Here is a 20617-nt window from a genome sequence, read left to right as displayed (position 1 = left end):
AGGAGCGCGAGTATTTAGAATGTCTGGCGGCTATACACATTCTTCATCAGCAACGGTACTGATCAAGTGAGGTTGTGTAAGCTATTTGCCAGTCGGTCGTCAAGCTCAGACCCGACCGCATTGCGTAGGCAAGAGCACGCAACTCAAGTTCAGTTCAATCAAAGGTAATTGCCTATTTCCGGGGATTAAACCACCCGACTTGGACGTTAATTTACAATGTTATGGAAACTCATATGTGGATATGTACGTTATGTGGAAGATATTGATTTGAAAAATGTATTGGAGGTTCGATTTCCGGTGCCGGTCTAGACAATTCTCGTATTGGAAATTGTCTCGACTTCCCTGGGCATAAAAGTATCATCGTGTTGGCCTCATGATATACGAATGCAAAAATGGTAACTTGGCTTAAGCCCCAAATAACGGAACCCAATATAACGGAACGGCGACGGAAACGGCAAATTTGGCAGAAAATATATGGGCTAACTGTCAAATTTTCCGTTTCCGTCGCCGTTCCGTTGTATTGCGTTTGGGGCTTTAGAAACCTCGCAGTTAATAACTGTGGAAGTGCTTAATGAATACTAATCTGCGAGGCGACTCTGTCCCAGTGTGGGGATGTAATGCCAATCCACTTTTCCGCAAGCGCTAATGGCCACCAGCTTGCCTGCGAGTAATCGCCATTACCGTGCGTGAAAAGCTGGATAGTAGCGTTGTTGTTGTTTGTATACTTCCTTCTGTTCAGAGGTGAGGCCTGGCAGGAGTGTCGAGGGCAGATACCTCTGCGGCACCTCAGAAGTAGGAGACATGAAAGGGTCTGCATCGTAGCTGAGGTAGGAGCGGCATAGGAGCCACCAACCTAGGGTCGCCTCCGGCTTGGTAGACAAGTGGTGCCACCCTGTTGCAGGACGGTGTGAACACCATACTGAATGAGGACTGTCTATGTTGTGAGATGGTGGCATGGGGTACCTCCTGCAGCGTACCTGTAAGATTCTTGCAATCACTCGAGCGGCATAGGCAGGTGAGTGTTGGGGCACATGCGGTGCCAGTGTGTCTTGTGCACATGTGGTGCATGGGGTGTGTTAGGAGAGTTGAGGCGCATACGTGCACTTGGGCACGTCATATGCACAATAGTCATTCCCCGATGTATTGCTTAATTGCGGGCCGGGGGAATGACCGGAGAGGAAGGAGTTGGTTTTAGTGGGTCGGGAGTGGTGATCCCATCCCCACACTACCTGGGTTCGCCTCCCCAGGTGTCTGGTTTGAAAGACCTATGAGTTTCCCCTCATACAATTCACCCCGGGAGGGTGGCCAGCAGGCAAACTGGCCTCCGCTTTTTTCCTCTTCTTTCACCTTCTTCCTCTATTCTTTTTTGTCTTCTTCTTCACACTTTCGACTTCTTCTTTCTCTTCTTCCTGCTTTTGGACTATAGGGACTGCCTCCGGCAGCCGTCCTTGACTTTTAGCTAGGAGGAAGAGCAAGCTCCTTTATCGGATCCCCCTAGCGACGCTGGTGTACAACACCGAACCGACTACTCGCCGTAGTAGGCCCCGACAGATTCCACAGAATTCTGCCCCAGACAGTACGCCCTTTGTACTGCCTGGCTTCGTCCTTCTTGACTATTAACTGCGGGGGCGAGGAACTCTACTGGCTGAGCCCCCACAGTAAGGACGGCGGGTGTTCTTGGAATCTTTTGCTAGACCGCCGGGATGCGAAATTTCCTTTGCGTTTGGCTTCCCATTATGGCAGCAATCCTACACCCTTTTGCACTGCACCTTCACAGCACTTAACGTTCCCGAACCACGGCACTTTCGGGGGAACTCCAAATTTTCAATCGAACAATCGAATTAAAATATTTACAAATCCACAGTGGTGGTGGATGTTGCCATTAAAACAAAAACAAAAGCATAGTGGGTATAGCCAGTTAAAGCGACACACAAACTACCCAAAATACACTCGGCGACAAGACTAAACAAAACGGGTTAATTGTAACTCGCAGGTTACAGGTTGCAGATTTCCATTACGAACGCGGTGAAAAAACCCGGCGAAAATTACTCTTGCGAAAACACTGGGAAAACTTAGTTGAGTGAGCAGAAATGTAGCGATCCGACTGGCTCGAGCGTTGGACTGGGAATGGGATCTATCATTTAATAGCCGCTAAATTGCGAAGGCCAACGGAGGTCCTTCAGCTTAGTTGATTAAAAAGCACCAGTCTTAGGTACTGAAGGTCATGGATTCGAGTCCCATCGAAAGAATACATTTTTAAAATCAAAATCTTCCACATAATGAACATATCGACATCGGAGTTTTAAAGAACATTGTAAATTAATATCGGGTGGCTATAGCCATATTATATTATATTATATTATATTATATTATATTATATTATATTATATTATATTATAATAACCGAAAAATAGGCAATTAACTTTGATTGAATTGATTTTGTTTTTAATCATACGAATAAAACTAAACCACTCATATCAAGAAAAAGTCAAGGGTCCATCGAATTAGGCATAATAACATAAATATATAAATTAATTTTTTCATTCCTTCAGCAAATATGTTCGGTTTAATCTTCGACGGGTTTGCAGAATATTTTCTTATGTGAAATTCACATATTTTTTCTAGGATTGTGTAACGGTATTGGGGGCTCGTTGGCGGTGAAAAGGGTGCTTGTGGAGGAGTCATAACAAGACACACATTGGGACCAACGGTTAAAACTGCTTGTTTCGTAAATATGCACTGCCCCTTTATTTCCTATATAACCTTTCCGACCAGTCAAATAACATCTTTTTTCGACTGAGAATATGTTTTCCAAATTTGGTTGAAATCGGTCAAAGGGTTCAGAAGTTACACTGAGTTGATCTCTCATCCACACCCGTTTTTTTCCAATGACTCTCCCATCCCTTTAATCATATCCTTAGAACAGATACATAATAAGTGTTCCAAATTTGGTGGAAATCGGTCCAGGGGTTCAGAAGTTATGCTGGAACATACATACAAACATTCTAACATTGAGTTTTATATATTGATATGTGATATAGAATGGAAGAAACACGTGCCTAGATGCATTGATACTAATAGATATATTGTACCATTTATATCATTTATAACATCCACACTTTATAAGTATACGCGGGTGGGCGGGTATGATGAATGATACTAAAATATAATCTAGAAATTTCATGGGTTCAATCACTCAATAAAATTTGTTTAAAGCTGGAGATCAATCAGTCCTCTTGTCTTTAATTACACTTTTAATGCTTTTATTATATAATCGATTGTATATATTCAACTGATACATCCAATCTTGTTCTACCTTGAGCGCACACGAGATTTAGGTACAATATTGATTTTTCCAAGATTTTGAGATATGCTTTTCAGACAAGAATATTATTATGAAAATTAGAAAGCGTAAAATGCTGGAATGCCGATGTGTAGTTTATACCATTTTACAAAATAAATAAGTTTTTTGTTTAAAGTTGAGTTAATGATCGTTTCTACATGCATTTTGAGATAATGGGTGAAAAGGCGAAAAACTAGCCTATAATATAGGTATAAAAGGTGTATACAATATGATTAAAACACTCATTCGATTAGCTTCACCATGGAAGTTTCACCATGAAACCATTTATAGATTTTTGATTGTATCTTGTAGACATTCACGTAGGACACTGGTATAAGCATTTTTTTGTGGAAGGAAACTTTGCTACATTGTTGGAATATGTGTATATTTTTTGCCAAAAACGGCGTCCATAAGCTTAAAAATAGTAAAATATCAGATGTATAAAGAGGAATAGTGTTCGTCCAAAGGTTCCGTTAATAGGGAAAAAAGCGGTGTAGATTCTTCTCAAATGATAATACACAGGACTACCTAGCAATGTACGAATATATACTGAAATAAGAATAGCACACACGTTAATTATTCAGCAATCTGTGTGCTAAGAGTTCGACGATTTCTTCGCCGTTATTCCATCGAATGTTCACAGCATAGAATACTCTCCTTATGCGTATTGGTTATGTGGGTATTACACTGAACGTTTATAGTTAAGCCTTATAGATATAAAGTGACTACTTTTCCGCAGGCGAGGCCACATTAGTAGCAGCTCCGGTTGGTCTTTGGCCCGGGAGAGGCCCTGAATTAGTACAGTTGCATATCGCTTCGAAAATTCTTAAAACTAGTCCTCGAGTGCGGGTAACAACTCGATGTTGTTTTAGACCACTTAGAAGTTTATTTCCTGAAAGCAAAAAATAATGTATATTAGTCATTTTTCTATTATTATACTAACTAGTTTTCATATTAATATGAGACAGACAAAATATTGATAAAACATAATATTTATTTTATACAATTCTCTACAACATACATAACATACATAAAATACAATCGATTAACACTTATGACACAGAGGCTAATAGAGATAATAGCACTTGAAAACTTTTTTTTGTAGAGGATGAGGATGTGGAGCGATTGTTTATTTGTGCAGATTACATATTCCGATCTCATGTTTCCGTAGTCATCGCTAGGTCAAAAGTTCGTCTTAAGGGAATACGAAAGCATCTGGATTGAATTCAGCAGCACACTTTGCCGAATAAAATACTTTCTCACACGGATCCTTGTATCCAGCTTCTGAAATATTCACAATTATATTAGTTTTTTTGCTAATTTACACTGAATCATTTTCATTTCATTTTCTAATAATATAATAAGTTCCGATACTCACGTGTATCCTTACAAGCATTCAAAGCTTCCTTGGCGGGAGCTTTAAGTTCTTGTGGTAACATAGCTTCGATTTGTGCAGTTGTCTTGGACAGACTAAGATCCCCCTTTTTCGTAAGCTAGTGAGAATAATAATGAAATAATAATTAAATAGCCCAACATGTGTTCTATATGCTCAATGAAAGTGTAATAATTGCACAATAGGAATACACGACCATCGACTTTGTAAAATAGTACAATAGCAGATAGAAGTTATACAGCCCTGAAGAAAGTGCACATCTTGTGCTCCATAGAATATCCATCGCCTTCAAGGTGTTCCATTGTGCAATTTCTGTATGTGGCGACTAAATCTAATATCTTATGTTCAAATAGTTTACCGTTCCAGCCATTTGAGCAATACACATGGTATAGCATTTCAGTTCTTTATCCGCATCTTCTGAAAAACGTCCGGCCTTTAACTCATCTAGTGCTGCTTCGACGACATTAAACTTCGGTGCACATGCCTTCCTCATCATGTCCAGTGAATTTTTAAGTTGTTTAATCGTCATCTGTTAAAAATAGTATTTTCAATCAAATTTTCGTTAAATTAAATATAATACGGGGATACTCACAGCACTCTCACTTGGATTGAACATTATCAGAGATAGCATCATGACTACTACCGTTACGACATTCATGTCTAGTACTCATGCTGAACTGTTAGAACAGAGATATTCACACCAATTTCTCACATCACCAAATAGTCACTCAATAGGGCGGACTCCTTGAATTTAAGCAAACATAGTGCAGAATCATGCCTAGGAAACTGCGAAATTGGTCATTTCCACCTGTCTAGCTAATGACATGTTCCGAAATCGATGAAATCACACCGCCATGGGGCAATCGATGGCGTACGCTCAACGCAAGCATGAGGCGTCAGTCAACCGATGAGAAAGCGGTGTCATAATTACCGAGATAATTACTGCTTGGAAAGTTCTATGGGGAAGGTCACCGAAGCACATCATTCCAGTTGAGAAATCATTGTTATAGTCTGTCCAGACTATAAGAACAGACAAACATACGTAACACTGATGAGATTTCTAACAACCATCAGCTCAACGATCATTTTAAATTCGACTGCTTACAAGTTTTACAACTAGAGGCGCGCGCATCGCATACCTTTATATTTGACACTAGCAGACCCAACCACATTTCGTTTCGCCTAAAACTGATTTATTCTCTGATTAGTTATGAAAAAACCCAGAAAAAATGCTTACGTAATATGTGTATGATCGCTTAGGTACCACACATGTTTCGGACAGCAGAACAAAGGAAACCGAAGCGACAATCTTTATCTGATAACTAAAATATCTTTTGGTCAGACAGACAGAAATTCATTTTTATGCATATAATAAGAAGATTAGTATACAATATATTGTCTCAAACGACCGATGTTATTTTACAATCATTATTTCAAATACATATGTTGAACATATGGATTTGTAATGGATTTCTTTCCATAACAATGCCTGTAAATAGTACATACCATTTCTAGGTCTCTCTTCCGCCTGGAAATAACAAAAGATATGTTAGAATTTTAGTAAGATTTGGATTGTCAAACACATATCATACCGATTTATCGTTCAGCTTTACCTCGGCACTCTTCTGTGCCTCGCTCAGCACATCGTCCACGAAAATCATCATATCGCTCATCTTGTCCGGGTCCTGTTTGAACTGCGCTAAGCGAGTGTCGAAGTCCTCCTGGAGATCCCGCGACTCCTGGATGTCGAGATTCATTTCCACGCGCATGTTGTTCGATCGAATAATTTTCTGGTGGGTGTGTAATGAGTCTGTAATGAGCGAAAGTCTTATAAAAACTTGATATTTTCAGGGATAAGAACTTTCGTTTATTGGATCAAAATATTCTATGGAATCAAATGATTTCGTGGACAAAGTTTTTATCTCGCTTACTGAAGACACACAAGAGAATCAATAGTCGTAATTTTAAAGCATGTTGCAGAAGTTAATGCAAAAGTTCCCATCCACGTGACCAACTTGTAGTTTATGACTACCTAGCAGCCACAGTAGGTACCGGACACCGGTACAAGGAAGCATCAAATCGATATTTATGATTAAAAAAAACTTTCCTAACGAAAGGGTTTGCTCGGTTTGCTCAATTCGCTATTGATGATGACAAAAAAGAAAAAGCATAGCATATTCCATGGTCCTTGATTTCAATCTAGGATAAAAATCACAAAAGCATGAGGATTACTACCCCTGGCCACGCCCATCTTCACCGTAACTTGGGAGGAGAAGGAAGTGTTGATGTAGCACTTACTTAATGAGAGGCCTCGACTCAACGTCACCCTCATAAGTACCACCCACGGAGTTGGATATTGGGGAGGGTATTCTTTGGGTCAGGATTTGCCTGTAGCTGACAATGTGATCATGGTAGATCTCATGATAAGACAAAAGAGAAAAAAAACATAAACAAGCCAAACAACAATTAATTGCATATTATTCGGCAGCTCGGCCGTGCTTTTTGTTAAATATCTTGACTGTGCATATGCACAGCACATGTTTCGAAATGGGCAAATTGATATGAAATTTGCGAAAAAGAATCCACGTGTCTTGGAGGGACTCGAACCCTCAACCTCCTACTCTCTAGATAGGCGTGATAACTCCTACACAACAAGACCACTTGAAGGTCACGTTTGCGGAGAAGCCATCAGAATCCGAGTACCAACCTCCACCGCGGTTAGCTCTTTTTTGCAAATTGAATATCTTTCGGATGCTTGATTTGTCCAATCTTCACATGTGCTTTACTGTTGTATATCCGCAGTCAAGCGAGTGCACCTTGTTTATTTATTCGTGAGAGCATCACACGCTATGCTAACGGGCTGGGCGGATTTGTATAGAGTGCGGATCGATCACACTCTGCTGTGCCAAAGGCTTGCTTGGATAAAGCATTTGATGATTGTGACTGCTTGCATTTAGTCGAGTTCATTAGCATACCATTGATGTTACACTAGTTTGAAACATATGCAATACCAGTTTGCAACATAGCAGTTTACAAGCGATTTTAGAGCACGGTAAATTTTCAGATCGTCCGCCTAAAGCAGTTATCCGGAGTTCAGGTTATTGCACAGGTCATTAACAAAAATAATAAAGATGAGCGGACCTAGATGACTGCCTTGCGGTACTCCAGGGGGAATGCCATGGCGCCATGTACTTTGACAAAAGCCTTGAGTACGATTTTAACCACCGAATGATCCTATGTAGTCGATCAAGTTTTTCTATCTCTAGTGCATGAGGTACTGTAGCAATGAAAGACGTGTACTCGTTTCAAAGCTTTATTGAAGAATGTCTAAGTTCTTTCGTTTGTCGAAGTTTTATTCACTTGCTAGTTTTATTCATCATAGCTTACTACAACTCGGCCATCCTGACATTTTCGATGTCCTCATCGAAACAATCATGAGTCGGGCAATCATGATCTATCCATTTACGCATATTCTGTGGTAAACAAACCAAATTAAAAGGAACATTTGAAATTTGAAACCCTTCAATATCATTAACGACATATCGATCATTTGGCAATATTTTTAAAATTTTATACGGACCTTTGAATTTACTAGAAAGTTTATGCGAACTGATATTCTTCAACACAACAAAATCTCCCTCTTTATAATTGCTTGTAGCATTTCGTTTTTCATCAAAATTTATTATTAAATTATTTTGTTGAGCTTTTGCTCTCAGTTCAGGCAAATTAGGAGGTTCACTCCCGCGGGATGGTAGTCCCTCGGGTAGTCCGAAGCACCTTCTTTCCCCGCAAAAATATCCACAAGGCCACATGGAGATCACCTAACCAAGAAACGGAAAACCAAATCGACCACGTTCTAATCGACGGTAAATTCTTCTCCGACATCACGAACGTCCGCACTTACCGCAGTGCGAATATTGAATCCGACCACTACCTCGTTGGAGTATGCCTGCGCTCAAAACTCTCGACGGTGTACAACACGCGTCAAAGTCGGACGCCGCGGCCTAATATTGGGCGGCTACAAGACGTTAGACTAGCCCAAGAATAAGCGCAGCAGCTGGAAGTGGCACTCCCAACGGAAAAGCAGCTAGACGCAGCGTCTCTTAAAGATGGCTGGAGAGATATTCGATCCGCCATTGGTAGCACCGCAACCGCTGCACTTGGCACGGTGCCCCCGGATCAGAGAAACGACTGGTATGACGGCGAATGTGAGCAGTTAGTAGAAGAGAAAAATGCAGCATGGGCGAGATTGCTGCAACACCACACGAGGGCGAACGAGGCACGATATAAACAGGCGCGGAACAGACAAAACTCGATTTTCCGGAGGAAAAAGCGTCAGCAGGAAGATCGAGACCGTGAAGAGACGGAGCAACTGTACCGTGCTAATAACACACGAAAGTTCTATGAGAAGTTGAACCGTTCACGTAAGGGCCACGTGCCACAGCCTGATATGTGTAAGTACATAAACGGGAACCTTCATACGAACGAGCGTGAGGTGATCCAAAGGTGGCGGCAGCACTACGAAGAGCACCTGAATGGCGATGTGGCAGACGAAGATGGCGGTATGGTGATGGACCTGGGGGACGCGCGCAGGACATAATTCTACCGGCTCCGGATCTCCAAGAAATCCAGGAGGAGATTGGCCGGCTGAAGAACAACAAAGCCCCTGGGGTTGACCAACTACCAGGAGAGCTATTCAAACACGGTGGTGTGGCACTGGCTAGAGCGCTGCACTGGGTCATTACCAAGATTTGGGAGGAGGAAGTTTTGCCGCAGGAGTGGATGGAAGGTGTCGTGTGTCCCATCTACAAAAAGGGCGATAAGCTGGATTGTAGCAACTACCGCGCAATCACATTGCTGAACACCGACTACAAGGTACTCTTCCAAATTGTATACCGTCGACTAGCACCAATTGCAAGGGAGTTCGTGGGGCAGTACCAGGCGGGTTTTATGGGCGAACGCTCCACCACGGACCAGGTGTTCGCCATTCGCCAAGTACTGCAGAAGTGCCGCGAATACAACGTGCCCACACATCATCTATTCATCGACTTCAAAGCCGCATATGATACAATCGATCGGGACCAGCTATGGCAGCTAATGCACGAAAACGGATTTCCGGATAAACTGACACGGTTGATCAAAGCGACGATGGATCGGGTGATGGGCGTAGTTCGAGTTTCAGGGGCATTCTCGAGTCCCTTCGAAACCCGCAGAGGGTTACGGCAAGGTGATGGTCTTTCGTGTCTGCTATTCAACATCGCTTTGGAAGGGGTAATACGAAGAGCAAGGATTAACACGAGTGGTACAATTTTCAATAAGTCCGTCCAGCTATTTGGCTTCGCCGACGACATAGATATTATGGCACGTAACTTTGAGAAGGTGGAGGAAGCCTACATCAGACTGAAGAGGGAAGCCAAGCGGATCGGACTAGACATCAACACGTCGAAGACGAAGTACATGATAGGAAGAGGTTCAAGAGAAGACAATGTGAGCCACCCACCGCGAGTTGGCATCGGTGATGACGAAATCGAGGTGGTAGAAGAATTTGTGTACTTGGGCTCACTGGTGACTGCCGAAAATGATACCAGCAGAGAAATTCGGAGACGTATAGTGGCTGGAAATCGTACATACTTTGGACTCCGCAAGACGCTCCGATCGAATAGAGTTCGCCGCCGTACCAAACTGACAATCTACAAAACGCTCATTAGACCGGTAGTCCTCTACGGACACGAGACCTGGACGATACTCGTGGAGGACCAACGCGCACTGGGAGTTTTTGAAAGGAAAGTGCTGCGTACCATCTATGGTGGGGTGCAGATGGCGGACGGTACGTGGAGGAGGCGAATGAACCACGAGTTGCATCAGCTGCTGGGAGAACCATCCATCGTTCACACCGCGAAAATCGGACGACTGCGGTGGGCCGGGCACGTAGCCAGAATGTCGGACAATAACCCGGTGAAAATGGTTCTCGACAACGATCCGACGGGTACAAGAAGGCGAGGTGCGCAGCGGGCAAGGTGGATCGATCAGGTGGAAGATGACTTGCGGACCCTCCGTAGACTGCGTGGTTGGCGACGTGTAGCCATGGACCGAGCCGAATGGAGAAGACTCTTATATACCGCACAGGCCACTTCGGCCTTAGTCTGAATAAATGAAATGAGGAGGTTCACTCGATGGTTGTCTATTTCGAACAAATGATTCCAAATTTGAATGTTCGTTGTGTAAACTATTTTGTAATTGACCAAACAATAATACACTAGGATAATTACAAATTGCTTTATTAAATGTATTGTTAAAAATATATTCTATTTTAAATAACAGTTGGTCCCACGCATAATTAGTTTCATTACAAAGCTTTGCTAACATAGGTGTTAATGTTTTATTCATCCTTTCTACTTGTCCATTAGCTTGTGGAGTACGTATTGCTGTTTTAACATGCTCAATGTGATGCGTTTTTAAAAATTCTTCAAACTTCTTTGAAGAGAATCCACTACTACAGTCAGTGACTATTCTCAAAGATTTGCTATAATAATTCATATATTTTTTTTAAAATCTGTATCACTTCATCAGAAATTGTTGTTTTTGTTGCAAATAATTTAGCTTAGCTTAGCTTAGCTTAGACTGACTGTACATATCAATGGTTGCTACTCCGTGATTGATCAGAACTGGTGCAAATTGCACTACGATCCAAGTGAATAGTGGTTGGGATTTACCAACTACTCTCGAAGTGCACGTTTCAGCAGCTCGCAAATGTTGATCAATAACGGCGCCGGCCAAGTCCTTACAGTCAGTTGGGAAAGGGAGGGAATGTAAGTGTGTGGTAATTGTTGCTACTAGAGACCGAGAATACCTCTGCATCTCCACAATTACCACGGGAAGGAAGTAGTGTTAGTTGGGTGGGGTAATCTGTAACATAGATCGGGATTCACCATGGAAAGTGATGTGACCTATGCAACTTCTACACAGCAGTATTAGCATTTCCTTAATTTGTTCAATTGTTCATTCTTCGCGAGAATAAACAATCAATCGCTCAAAGTGAGCGATTGTTCATTTGAATTACGGATTAGGCGCCCGCGTCATCATTTCTTTAACGTAAGAAAAGTAAAAAAAGAAACAGGATTAAAATTGAAAATAATTGATATTAATCGGAAATCTAATGTCATTCAGCAACCCTTATTTTATCTCTATTTGAGGTTAAATAAAAATGTAAATTTACGTTCATTTTACATGTCGTTTATTTTGCATTACTTTCGCGCGCGGGTGTGTGTCGCTTGCCGTGACCAGTATACCGTAATCAGGATCTCACTGGTATTAATCCTGATGTGCCGGTTGGCACTCGTGTTGGGCTTGTGCGCTTTGAGCGGCACACGGTCGCTTCCCAGTCTACATAAAAATCGCACATGGTGCAATACAAGATGTTAAATTGGAGACGATGTACATACATGTTGTGTGGAAAAGTACCTCTATCGCCTGCACTCCATCATCCTACACGACACCATATACGTTCATATGCTGACTGGGTTTGATAGGGCCTGCTTATAGACACATGCAGCTTTTTGTAGAGGTTTAACAGAGCCCACTGTCAAACCCCACCACATCCTAGGCAGGCCCCCTAACTCGCAGTGGCCATGGGGAGGGGTCGTCAAGCCCTTGGACATAGTCCCTGCTGCCCCATGTTGTTTTTGTTGCAAATAATTTAGTAAATTTAGTAAACGCATCAGTAACTATAAGAATATATTTGAATCTACCACTTGACTTTAAAGCAATTGGCCCATAATGATCTAAATGTAAAGTATTGAATGGATTATTTCCTTTGTCAATAATTTTCATAAATCCTTCTTTTTTTTCAATTGGGTTATAATAAATGCATGATAAGCAATTTTTTATATAATTCCTAACATATTTTCTCATACTAGAAAACCAGTATAGTTTTTTAACTTCCGATATTGTTTTATCTATGCCTATATGTCCACAGTTGTCATGACACGATCTTAAAACATTGTTGATCATATTTTTCGGTACAACAAGTAAGTTTTTCTCATTGTCTTTTCTGAATAGAATTCCATCCAATAGGGTAACCGTACGCTTAGTGGAGGTAGCACCAATAGTGGAGGTAGTGGGGTTTTAATGAGATTTATACACGTTACGATGGTTTCAGTTGATGCGTCGTGCTTTAAATATCCTGTTAAATGCAACTTATCTTAAGATTTCGCTTGAAAAACTATTGAAAACAATGATTTTCCTTAACAAAATTGACTCCCTTGCCCCTATATTGGTGCAACTGTGCCAATAGTGGCGAGTCTCATAAGAAACTAATGGATAGCACCATTATGGGAAACAAAATTACTTTTTACCGCCACTAAAGGAATAGTGTACCCATAGTGGTGCAAGCAATATTTGGTAATTGTTGATGTTAAATGACATCTATTTAATTTTTGTTAGCAAATTTATTAGTTTTTCTATTGAATAAGATATTAAAGCTTTAAATTTCCCATAATTATCAATTTTTAAAAAATATTTTCTTTTGTGGATCTACTAATACCTCCACTATTGGTACCGTTACCCTAATATAAATCCTGGAAAAGCAGAATTTTCTAAAATATGTTTTATATTTTTTATTTTTTGATCTTGCTCCTGAGCTATAATAATATTTTGTTGTATATCAAATTCATTAGGCAGTGCTATTGTATCTTCGGATTCATTCTTTAAGTCATTGGTGACAATTTTCTTATTTGTATACAATCTACTGAGAGCATCTACATGCTTCATTTTATCTTCGCTCCTGTATTCCAAATCAAAATTATAATTTTCCAAAAACAATGCCCAACGATTTATTTTAGGATTCATATCTTTCTTTCTTAATGTTTGCACCAATGCGTTGCAGTCAGTGAATATTTTAAATTTTTTACCAGCAAGATAAACATGAAATCTTTTGATTGCATGAACTACAGCTAACGTTTCTAATTCAAAACTATGTAGTTTCGATTCGTTCTCATCCGTTTTTTTTACTGAAAAAACTTATGGGATGAAGTTTATTATCAGGTTGTTTTTGTAGAAGAATCGCACCGAATCCAAAAGAACTGGCATCACAATGCAGTTCAGTATCAGCATTGGGATCGAAAATAGCAAGGATAGGAGCCGAAATTAATTTACGTTGTAGAAGCTTGAATGCATTAATTTGTTCTTCCCCAAAATTGAACACGACATTCTTCTGAAGCAAACTGTATAAAGTTCAAGCAATAACAGCAAAATTTTGAATGAACTTTCTGAAATAACTCATCAAACCAAGAAACCTATGAACGTCTTTGCAATTTGGAGGTAACGGAAAATTTGAAACTGTTTCTATGTGACAACTATTTGGTTTTCGACCTTTGTTATTAACTGTATATCCAAGATAATCTATTTCACTGAACAAAAATTTACATTTGTCTAAATTAACCTCCAATAGATTTTGACTTAATATTTCAAATACTTCCTTCAAAATCTCAAAATGTTCCTCTATTGTTTCTGTAGCTAAAAGTATATCATCTAAATAAACGCATAATTTATCTTCCTTAATAAGCTTATCAAAAATTTTATTTATAAAACGTTGAAATACAGCAGGTGCATTGCATAATCCAAAAGGCACACGAAGATATTCGTATTGACCACTAGGTGTTACAAAAGAAGTGTATTGAGTACTCTCAGGATTTATTTTAATTTGATGGAAACCAGATTTTAAATTAAGAATTGAGAAATAAGATTTATTTTTCAGATTATCAAATAAATCTTCAATAACTGGCAGTGGAAAATTGTCACGCACAGTATCTTTATTTAATTTCCTGTAATCAACACAAAGTCTAAAATCATCATTCTTTACTTTCTTTGATTATGCCTTCATCTAAAAGCTCTTTGATTTTTGCATCAACTTTGCGTTTTTGATCGAAAGACAACGAGGCTTCGAGGTTTGTAATGAAACGGAACCCCTTTTTTCAACTTAATTTCCATTTCATAATCAGTTTTTGCTTTAGTGGGTTTTGAATAATCAAGATACATAGATTTAAAAATTTCAGAAAAAGTTGCCAAATGATTATTTGATATATTACCTATTTTTACATTATCAAGTAAATTAGAATTGACATTGGGACAAGGGGCCCTCCTTAGCCGTGCGGTGCAATGCGCGGCTACAAAGCAAGACCATGCTGAGGGTGGTTGGGTTCGAATCCCGGTCCGGTCTAGGAAATTTTCGGGTTGGGATTTTTTCGACTTTCCTGGGCATAAACCTTTTATCGTGTTAGCCTCATGATATACAAATGCAACATTTATATAACTTGGCTTAGAAACCTCGCGATTGATAATTGTGGAAGGGCTTAATGAACACTAAGCTGCGAGGCGGCTCTGTCCCAGTGTGGGGATGTAATGCCAATAAGAAGAAGATTGAACAAATAAGTATTAAATAAATTTGATTTTGGATCTTCAGATTTCAAATTGTGTGAATCGACCGAAAACATTTTAATATTATTTTGTATTATCGTCCGTATACCAGGTTGCATGATGATCAACGAGGTGTAGTACATGATCAGGAACAACATAAAAATCAATACTGAAAGTGATATTTTTTATCAAAATTTTGTTAGAGAATTAGCATTAGCATTAGCATTGAGCATTTCGCACAAATTCGTAGGCGGTATAAGCCAAGACTATTGTATGAGAGTAGCAACACTTTCATTCTTTACCACAGATATTGATTTGGGACTAAATCGCTATCTCTTAGATGGAAGCAATGCACTCTCCAATAGTCGAGATCTATCCTGGCCACGTCCTTGCGAATGCTGAGGAAAGGGAAGCATGGTTAGTTGGACACCTACTTAAGATAGATGCAGAGAACTCTACGACCTCTCATAGGTGCCACGGGAGGTTTTTGGATTGTTAGTGTTAAAGGTTTAACAGTAGGAATCGTTCTGAGAGAACGTGAAACACAGGAAGAAATTAGATAGAAATGCAAAGTAGGAAAATGACAAACATAGGATTGAACCCACGATCTCCTGCTTATAGGGCAAAAGTGGTAGCCACTAGACCACCGAGCTCGTCTAGATCAAAATTTTGTTAGAGAATAATCCTAAAAGTTTAAGCCGTTTCCCACCGATACCACGAAAGTTTTTTTTGTTCATCAATCCTTTTAATATCTTTTCCATTGATCAAACCGCGGCGTATCAGTGAGACTGGGCTACCTGTGTCAAAAAGAGCCTTCAAATTGGTAATACTATCAATGAATTAAAACTGTACCAAGCCGCATTTTACCTGTCCGTCATTTAGGATTGCACGATGGTCGTCTAAATTGTTTATAGTCCTGTCGGTTCGTAATTGTCTTGATGTTTCAGAATTGTTTCTTGTATTTCCGTATTTCTTCTGGTGGAATTTAGTTCCTCAGGTAACTCCACAATATGCAGCAAAGTGTCCTGGTTGATTGCAGGAAAAAAACAGAGCTTCACCCTTCTGCTAGATGGTGCTGAATCGAAACGTATCATCCGGAACGCTTGAGCCACATCGTTGACAGTAGCAAAATTCTGAATTCTGGCTTGATTCCGCAGTACTTGATCCTCTATTCCTTCCACGAGATATTCGATGAGCTCTTTTTCTGGTAAATTCATTTTCTGCGCTAAAAGTCGTTTTGATTCATAATAATCTTCGAACGATTCTCGTCCAGACCAAGTTCGCTTTGCCAGTTATGTTCTTACCAGATCTCTGCTTTTCCCTTCAACTGCTTGATTAAAACCATCTTCATGATTTGTTCGTCGACATTGAGCGCTTGTTTCGTATTTGATAGAGTTTTCAAAAAATGGTTAACGTCTTCTTGATAATGACCGGTAAACGTTGGCAATATAGAGCAAAGTTCATCTTGACGCACACTGTTATTCGGAAAAGTATTCAATTGTAACGGCTGCCAAGAAGAATTGATTGCATTTCCGGCTTGATTGATATGAGGTCGTTGATTTGATAAAACAGGAGCCTCTGTTGATGGATACATAGATCTACTTGAACCTTCTGAAGTTGGAAAATATGTTACAGTTTGTGGTTCTTTTCTCCTTTCCTGCCTTCCAGTTTGGACGAAATTTTCATCCTCTATAATGGATTCCACATATCTGGATCCTGAAGCATCTTCCAGTTGGACGAGATTTCCATCCCCATCGCTTCGCTGCAATTCTCGCTTAACTTCTCAAAAGGACCTAAGTAAATTTTTTTTCATGAATTAATTTGAATACTGCAATCAATAGCTTTCATGTTGTTCTGTTGATTGCGCTATTCAAAATAATTCATGAAAAAAATGTTACTTAGATCCTTTTAGAAAAGTTAAGCGAGAATTGCAGCGAAGCGAGAATTCTTCAAAAGTTTTTTGACTACGTAGTAGCATTTTGATGGTAATCCCACTTCTGATGTTGTAGCAATGAAAGACGTGTACTCGTTTCAAAGCTTTATTGAAGAATGTCTAAGTTCTGTCGTTTGTCGAAGTCATGGCTTGCTAGTTTTATTCACGGGTACGGAAAAAGTTCTGAATTACATATTCGGAAGCTTATCTCAATTTTTTGAATATTTTCCAAAAATGTATCTATCATACAGTTCGGAACTTTTTCCGTATCATACTTCAATCAGATTTTAATTACATTTTGTCTGGAATTTATTATAAGCATTTTAAAATGATCTTCCTATGCTGTGCTGTAGGATCTGTCAAAGTTAACACCGTCGTGTGTCTTCTTCTTATTTTTACTTGGATTCGTCTATAGCTTACTACAGGTACAAACGCTTTTGAAAATTTGAAATAAATAGCATCGACCTGGGTATGGTTCTCCCATTCGCCTAGTGCTGTATAAGTAAACGCCATTAGGTTAGATGTCGTCTAGAGCTTTTTCATGAAGCCTTGTTGATGTTCGGAAATGATGGACTGTACTGCTAGGTATAACACGCCATGCAGAACACTTTCAAAAACTTCAGCAAAACAGTTCAAGGTGGATATTGACGGTTCTCTACACTTTGTATGTTGCCGATTGTTGACCGCAAATATCTGCATTGCTGAATGTGACCTGAGGAAGTCGGATGGAAAACGACGGGATACTTTCAATGTAGCTTTCATCCAATGGATGAGGATTGTCGTTAAGTACTGAGCGAAAGAAGTTGACAAACAAATTTTCTGTTGCGACAAGTGATCAGGAGAGATTCATTATTCATTCCTCAGTTGTTGACTAGTTTTGAATTTTTGACTATCTAAAGCGAATAAAATATTTAAATATAATTAATATTCGATCACACGCGGTATTGTGTTTTGTAAAACTTATGTGTTAAAACATTGTTTACTGTATACATCGCGAACAGATCACATGAGCGATTCAGGCTTGTCGAAAGGCTTGTAAGATTAATTTTAATTCCATTTCTTCTACGTTCCTGTGCTCAATTCCACAGCAAGCAATTGAAGGCTTCCATGCTAGTTATATTGCTTAAATTTTTGTAAGGTGAGGTGAGATCTCACCCAAAAACATTCTAGATCAGAATGATTATTATCGTACTCATCATATCCGGATTGATAACCTTAAGCCTTCTATGCATGTCTTACTTAATAGTTCGAATATGTTAAGGTAATAATAACTTCTAATCTTTTATCCAAATACACATTTCTAACAAAAGTGTATGAACAGATACATTATTGAACACTTGATAACAAAATACTGAAGACATTTCCAAGTAGAAAATGAAAAACGTATCTGTAGATAAAACATTACATTAATTGAATTGAAATAAAGATGACTTCATATTTAGACTGAGCTCGAAGTTGTTGGAAATGTTACCATTGGATTTATAGTCAATCACTTTCAGGCTTAGGTAATTACAACTTATTATCTATGTATGGTGTTCTAAATTATATGCCTTTTGTGTCTTGCCTTCGTACGTCAGTGAGTTGCATTATCTGGATGCAAATCATTTAATTGTTTTGCTGTATCGTTATCTGCTGAATGTATACATATTCCTTTTCCTTCGCGAACTCAATTCATATATTACGTTTTAAACACATGAAAAACATACTATTTCAGGACAGTAAAAGTCAATATTTTGAAAATATTTTCCCATTTGTTAACCATCGCCCAAATGCTCGTACCAGGGGAGGAAAAATCAATTTCGTTATCTCTGCAATCAATCAGTGTCCAGCTTTTCTCACCTGTTTCCTTTGTGTACAGCGAAGCGTTTCGCGTGAAGCTTTCCGCACGCAACGAGATTCTGTTCTGCTTTCGAAATTCCTCCGTATCCTCCCTTGCTGCACTACTTTATAAATTCGTAGAACGTTTCACTAGGATTCGAAAAAGTGTCCACTAGAAGAATTACCTACTCTACACTAGGAACAATAGAATAGGCGCTTTTCTGGAAACACTTCGTGTATATGGATTGCAACCCCGCGACCTCAGACGCGAGAAAATCTCTGCAAATTATGTATCAGTCGTCTCGACATGCAAAAATCGCACACTGATCTCCGTCCGTGCTGTGGTGTGCTGATGCTATCACGATTGTGAGTTTCGCGTGCCGCAGAGAGGCGACGAGACGACGGAAGTGATTCTCTCGCTTTCAGTACAGCCATGTGTAGTATCACCTATTACAGAGCGACCGCCAAACAAAACCAGCTATACAGGCTGGGATAGAAAAAAAGCCATAAGTAGTCGATTGATATAATATTGCGTAGATTATTTATTTTATTGAGCTGATGAGCCGTCTAAGACAGTTGAAGACATTCCACTATTCTACTAATAATCAGGACATTTAACAAACGTTGTGGCACCCAATTGATACGATTTTGATAGGAAGAGTGGGTACGCCAACTCCCCATTTTTAACATTTCGTGGATGAATAAGGATGCGCTCTTGTCCCCATGTATTGGGTCTGTTAAGTTCGTTACAACAAATTACACACTCGGTTTGTTATAAAACGTGTAATACTATTTCACAGCATGCTTGTACACAACGAATTCAATCTAGGAAACGAGGGCTCAAAAACAGGAGTTAGATGAAGTACAAACGGCAATATAAGCAGGATAAAATTTATTGTCAGATATGACCAGTGCAATACTGCTGCAAACCGCAAGTCGACCACATACGTATATGGGTGCGGTGCCAGATGCCTTACTACAATAGATGGTAGTATCATCATCATCATCATTATTAGATCTTTGAATTGCACCTTCGAGAACTATGTTGTATACCTGTTTAGAGAATATATCACCCTGCTTCAATCCATCTAAGGTCATGAAAGAATTGGATGACTCACGCTCAATTCGGACCACTCAAGCATCGCACGAATCAGCCTAATCAGCTTCATTCGGTTCGTTTGGTTCACTAAATCGTACGCTAGCCTAGCGCTGCCCTGAAGTTCACAAACAGATGATTCTGAGAAGAATCGAATCGATTCATCCGCAAGTGTCATTCCAGAATTAAGCAAGAATGTTTCGCAGAGTAAACATCTAATCCATTGTTGATCGGCCTTTTCGAAAACCGCAATGGTAATCGCCGACAATAGTCTCCGTTAACGGAAGTAAGCTACTAAACAGAATTCGTGTACCTTGTAGGCGAAATTGCGAAGTGTTTATCTCGATAGTTAGCAATACCGAGTATGTGGCCTTTTCTGTAGATTGGGGCATTTCAGGCTAGGTTAAAGGTGGTTAAAGGCTGATTTCCCCCAGAGATCATACTAATAACTTGGTTGAATTTTTCGTTGAGCACACGACCACAAAATCAACGTAGAATTACGTATTAGAGTGCAGCAACTCAGAACAGTCATTATAGGTTTCCTGCCTCACGTGCCAAATGACTAATAGCCGAAATGTAGGCAATTAACAATGTTAAGAAAACTATTTTGAGCTTTTTAGT

At 39.7% G+C, this 20617-nt stretch overlaps 2 protein-coding genes across 3 annotated transcripts; both read right to left on the bottom strand.

The window, feature by feature from the left end:
* Positions 1-3064: 3064 nt before the first annotated feature.
* LOC134219706 (uncharacterized) lies at positions 3065-19298 on the bottom strand. Of its 2 annotated transcripts, none has more exons than XM_062698544.1 (4): positions 18922-19298; positions 6329-6526; positions 6243-6264; positions 3065-4235 (listed from the first exon to the last, which is right to left on the bottom strand). In XM_062698544.1, the coding sequence occupies exons 2-4, from the start codon at positions 6503-6505 to the stop codon at positions 4069-4071; spliced, it is 366 nt and encodes a 121-aa protein (XP_062554528.1). In that variant the 5' UTR covers positions 6506-6526; positions 18922-19298; the 3' UTR covers positions 3065-4068. The 2 variants fall into 2 exon arrangements, with proteins under 2 accessions (XP_062554528.1, XP_062554527.1); XM_062698543.1 differs by having other exon boundaries at positions 6329-6546; positions 18922-19291.
* On the bottom strand, positions 4242-6227 carry LOC134219705 (general odorant-binding protein lush). The gene is made up of 4 exons (XM_062698542.1): positions 5329-6227; positions 5095-5265; positions 4722-4836; positions 4242-4627 (listed from the first exon to the last, which is right to left on the bottom strand). The coding sequence occupies exons 1-4, from the start codon at positions 5392-5394 to the stop codon at positions 4539-4541; spliced, it is 441 nt and encodes a 146-aa protein (XP_062554526.1). The 5' UTR covers positions 5395-6227; the 3' UTR covers positions 4242-4538.
* Positions 19299-20617: the final 1319 nt, after the last annotated feature.

Source organism: Armigeres subalbatus, chromosome 3 (genome assembly GCF_024139115.2).
Source record: "Armigeres subalbatus isolate Guangzhou_Male chromosome 3, GZ_Asu_2, whole genome shotgun sequence".
Lineage (NCBI taxonomy): Eukaryota > Metazoa > Arthropoda > Insecta > Diptera > Culicidae > Armigeres > Armigeres subalbatus.
This window is presented reverse-complemented; position numbering and strand designations above follow the sequence as displayed.

Coding starts and splice junctions, on each gene's coding strand:
- LOC134219706 (XM_062698544.1), bottom strand. CDS start 6,505: ATGCGCGTGGAAATGAATCTCGACATCCAGGAGTCGCGGGATCTCCAG. Junction 6,265..6,328: donor TAAAGCTGAACGATAAATCG/GTATGATATGTG, acceptor TGTTATTTCCAG/GCGGAAGAGAGACCTAGAAA. Junction 4,236..6,242: donor GGAAGAGAGACCTAGAAATG/GTATGTACTATT, acceptor TTTTGCTTTCAG/GAAATAAACTTCTAAGTGGT.
- LOC134219705 (XM_062698542.1), bottom strand. CDS start 5,394: ATGAATGTCGTAACGGTAGTAGTCATGATGCTATCTCTGATAATGTTC. Junction 4,837..5,094: donor TTGCTCAAATGGCTGGAACG/GTAAACTATTTG, acceptor TATTCTCACTAG/CTTACGAAAAAGGGGGATCT. Junction 4,628..4,721: donor GAATGCTTGTAAGGATACAC/GTGAGTATCGGA, acceptor TGAATATTTCAG/AAGCTGGATACAAGGATCCG.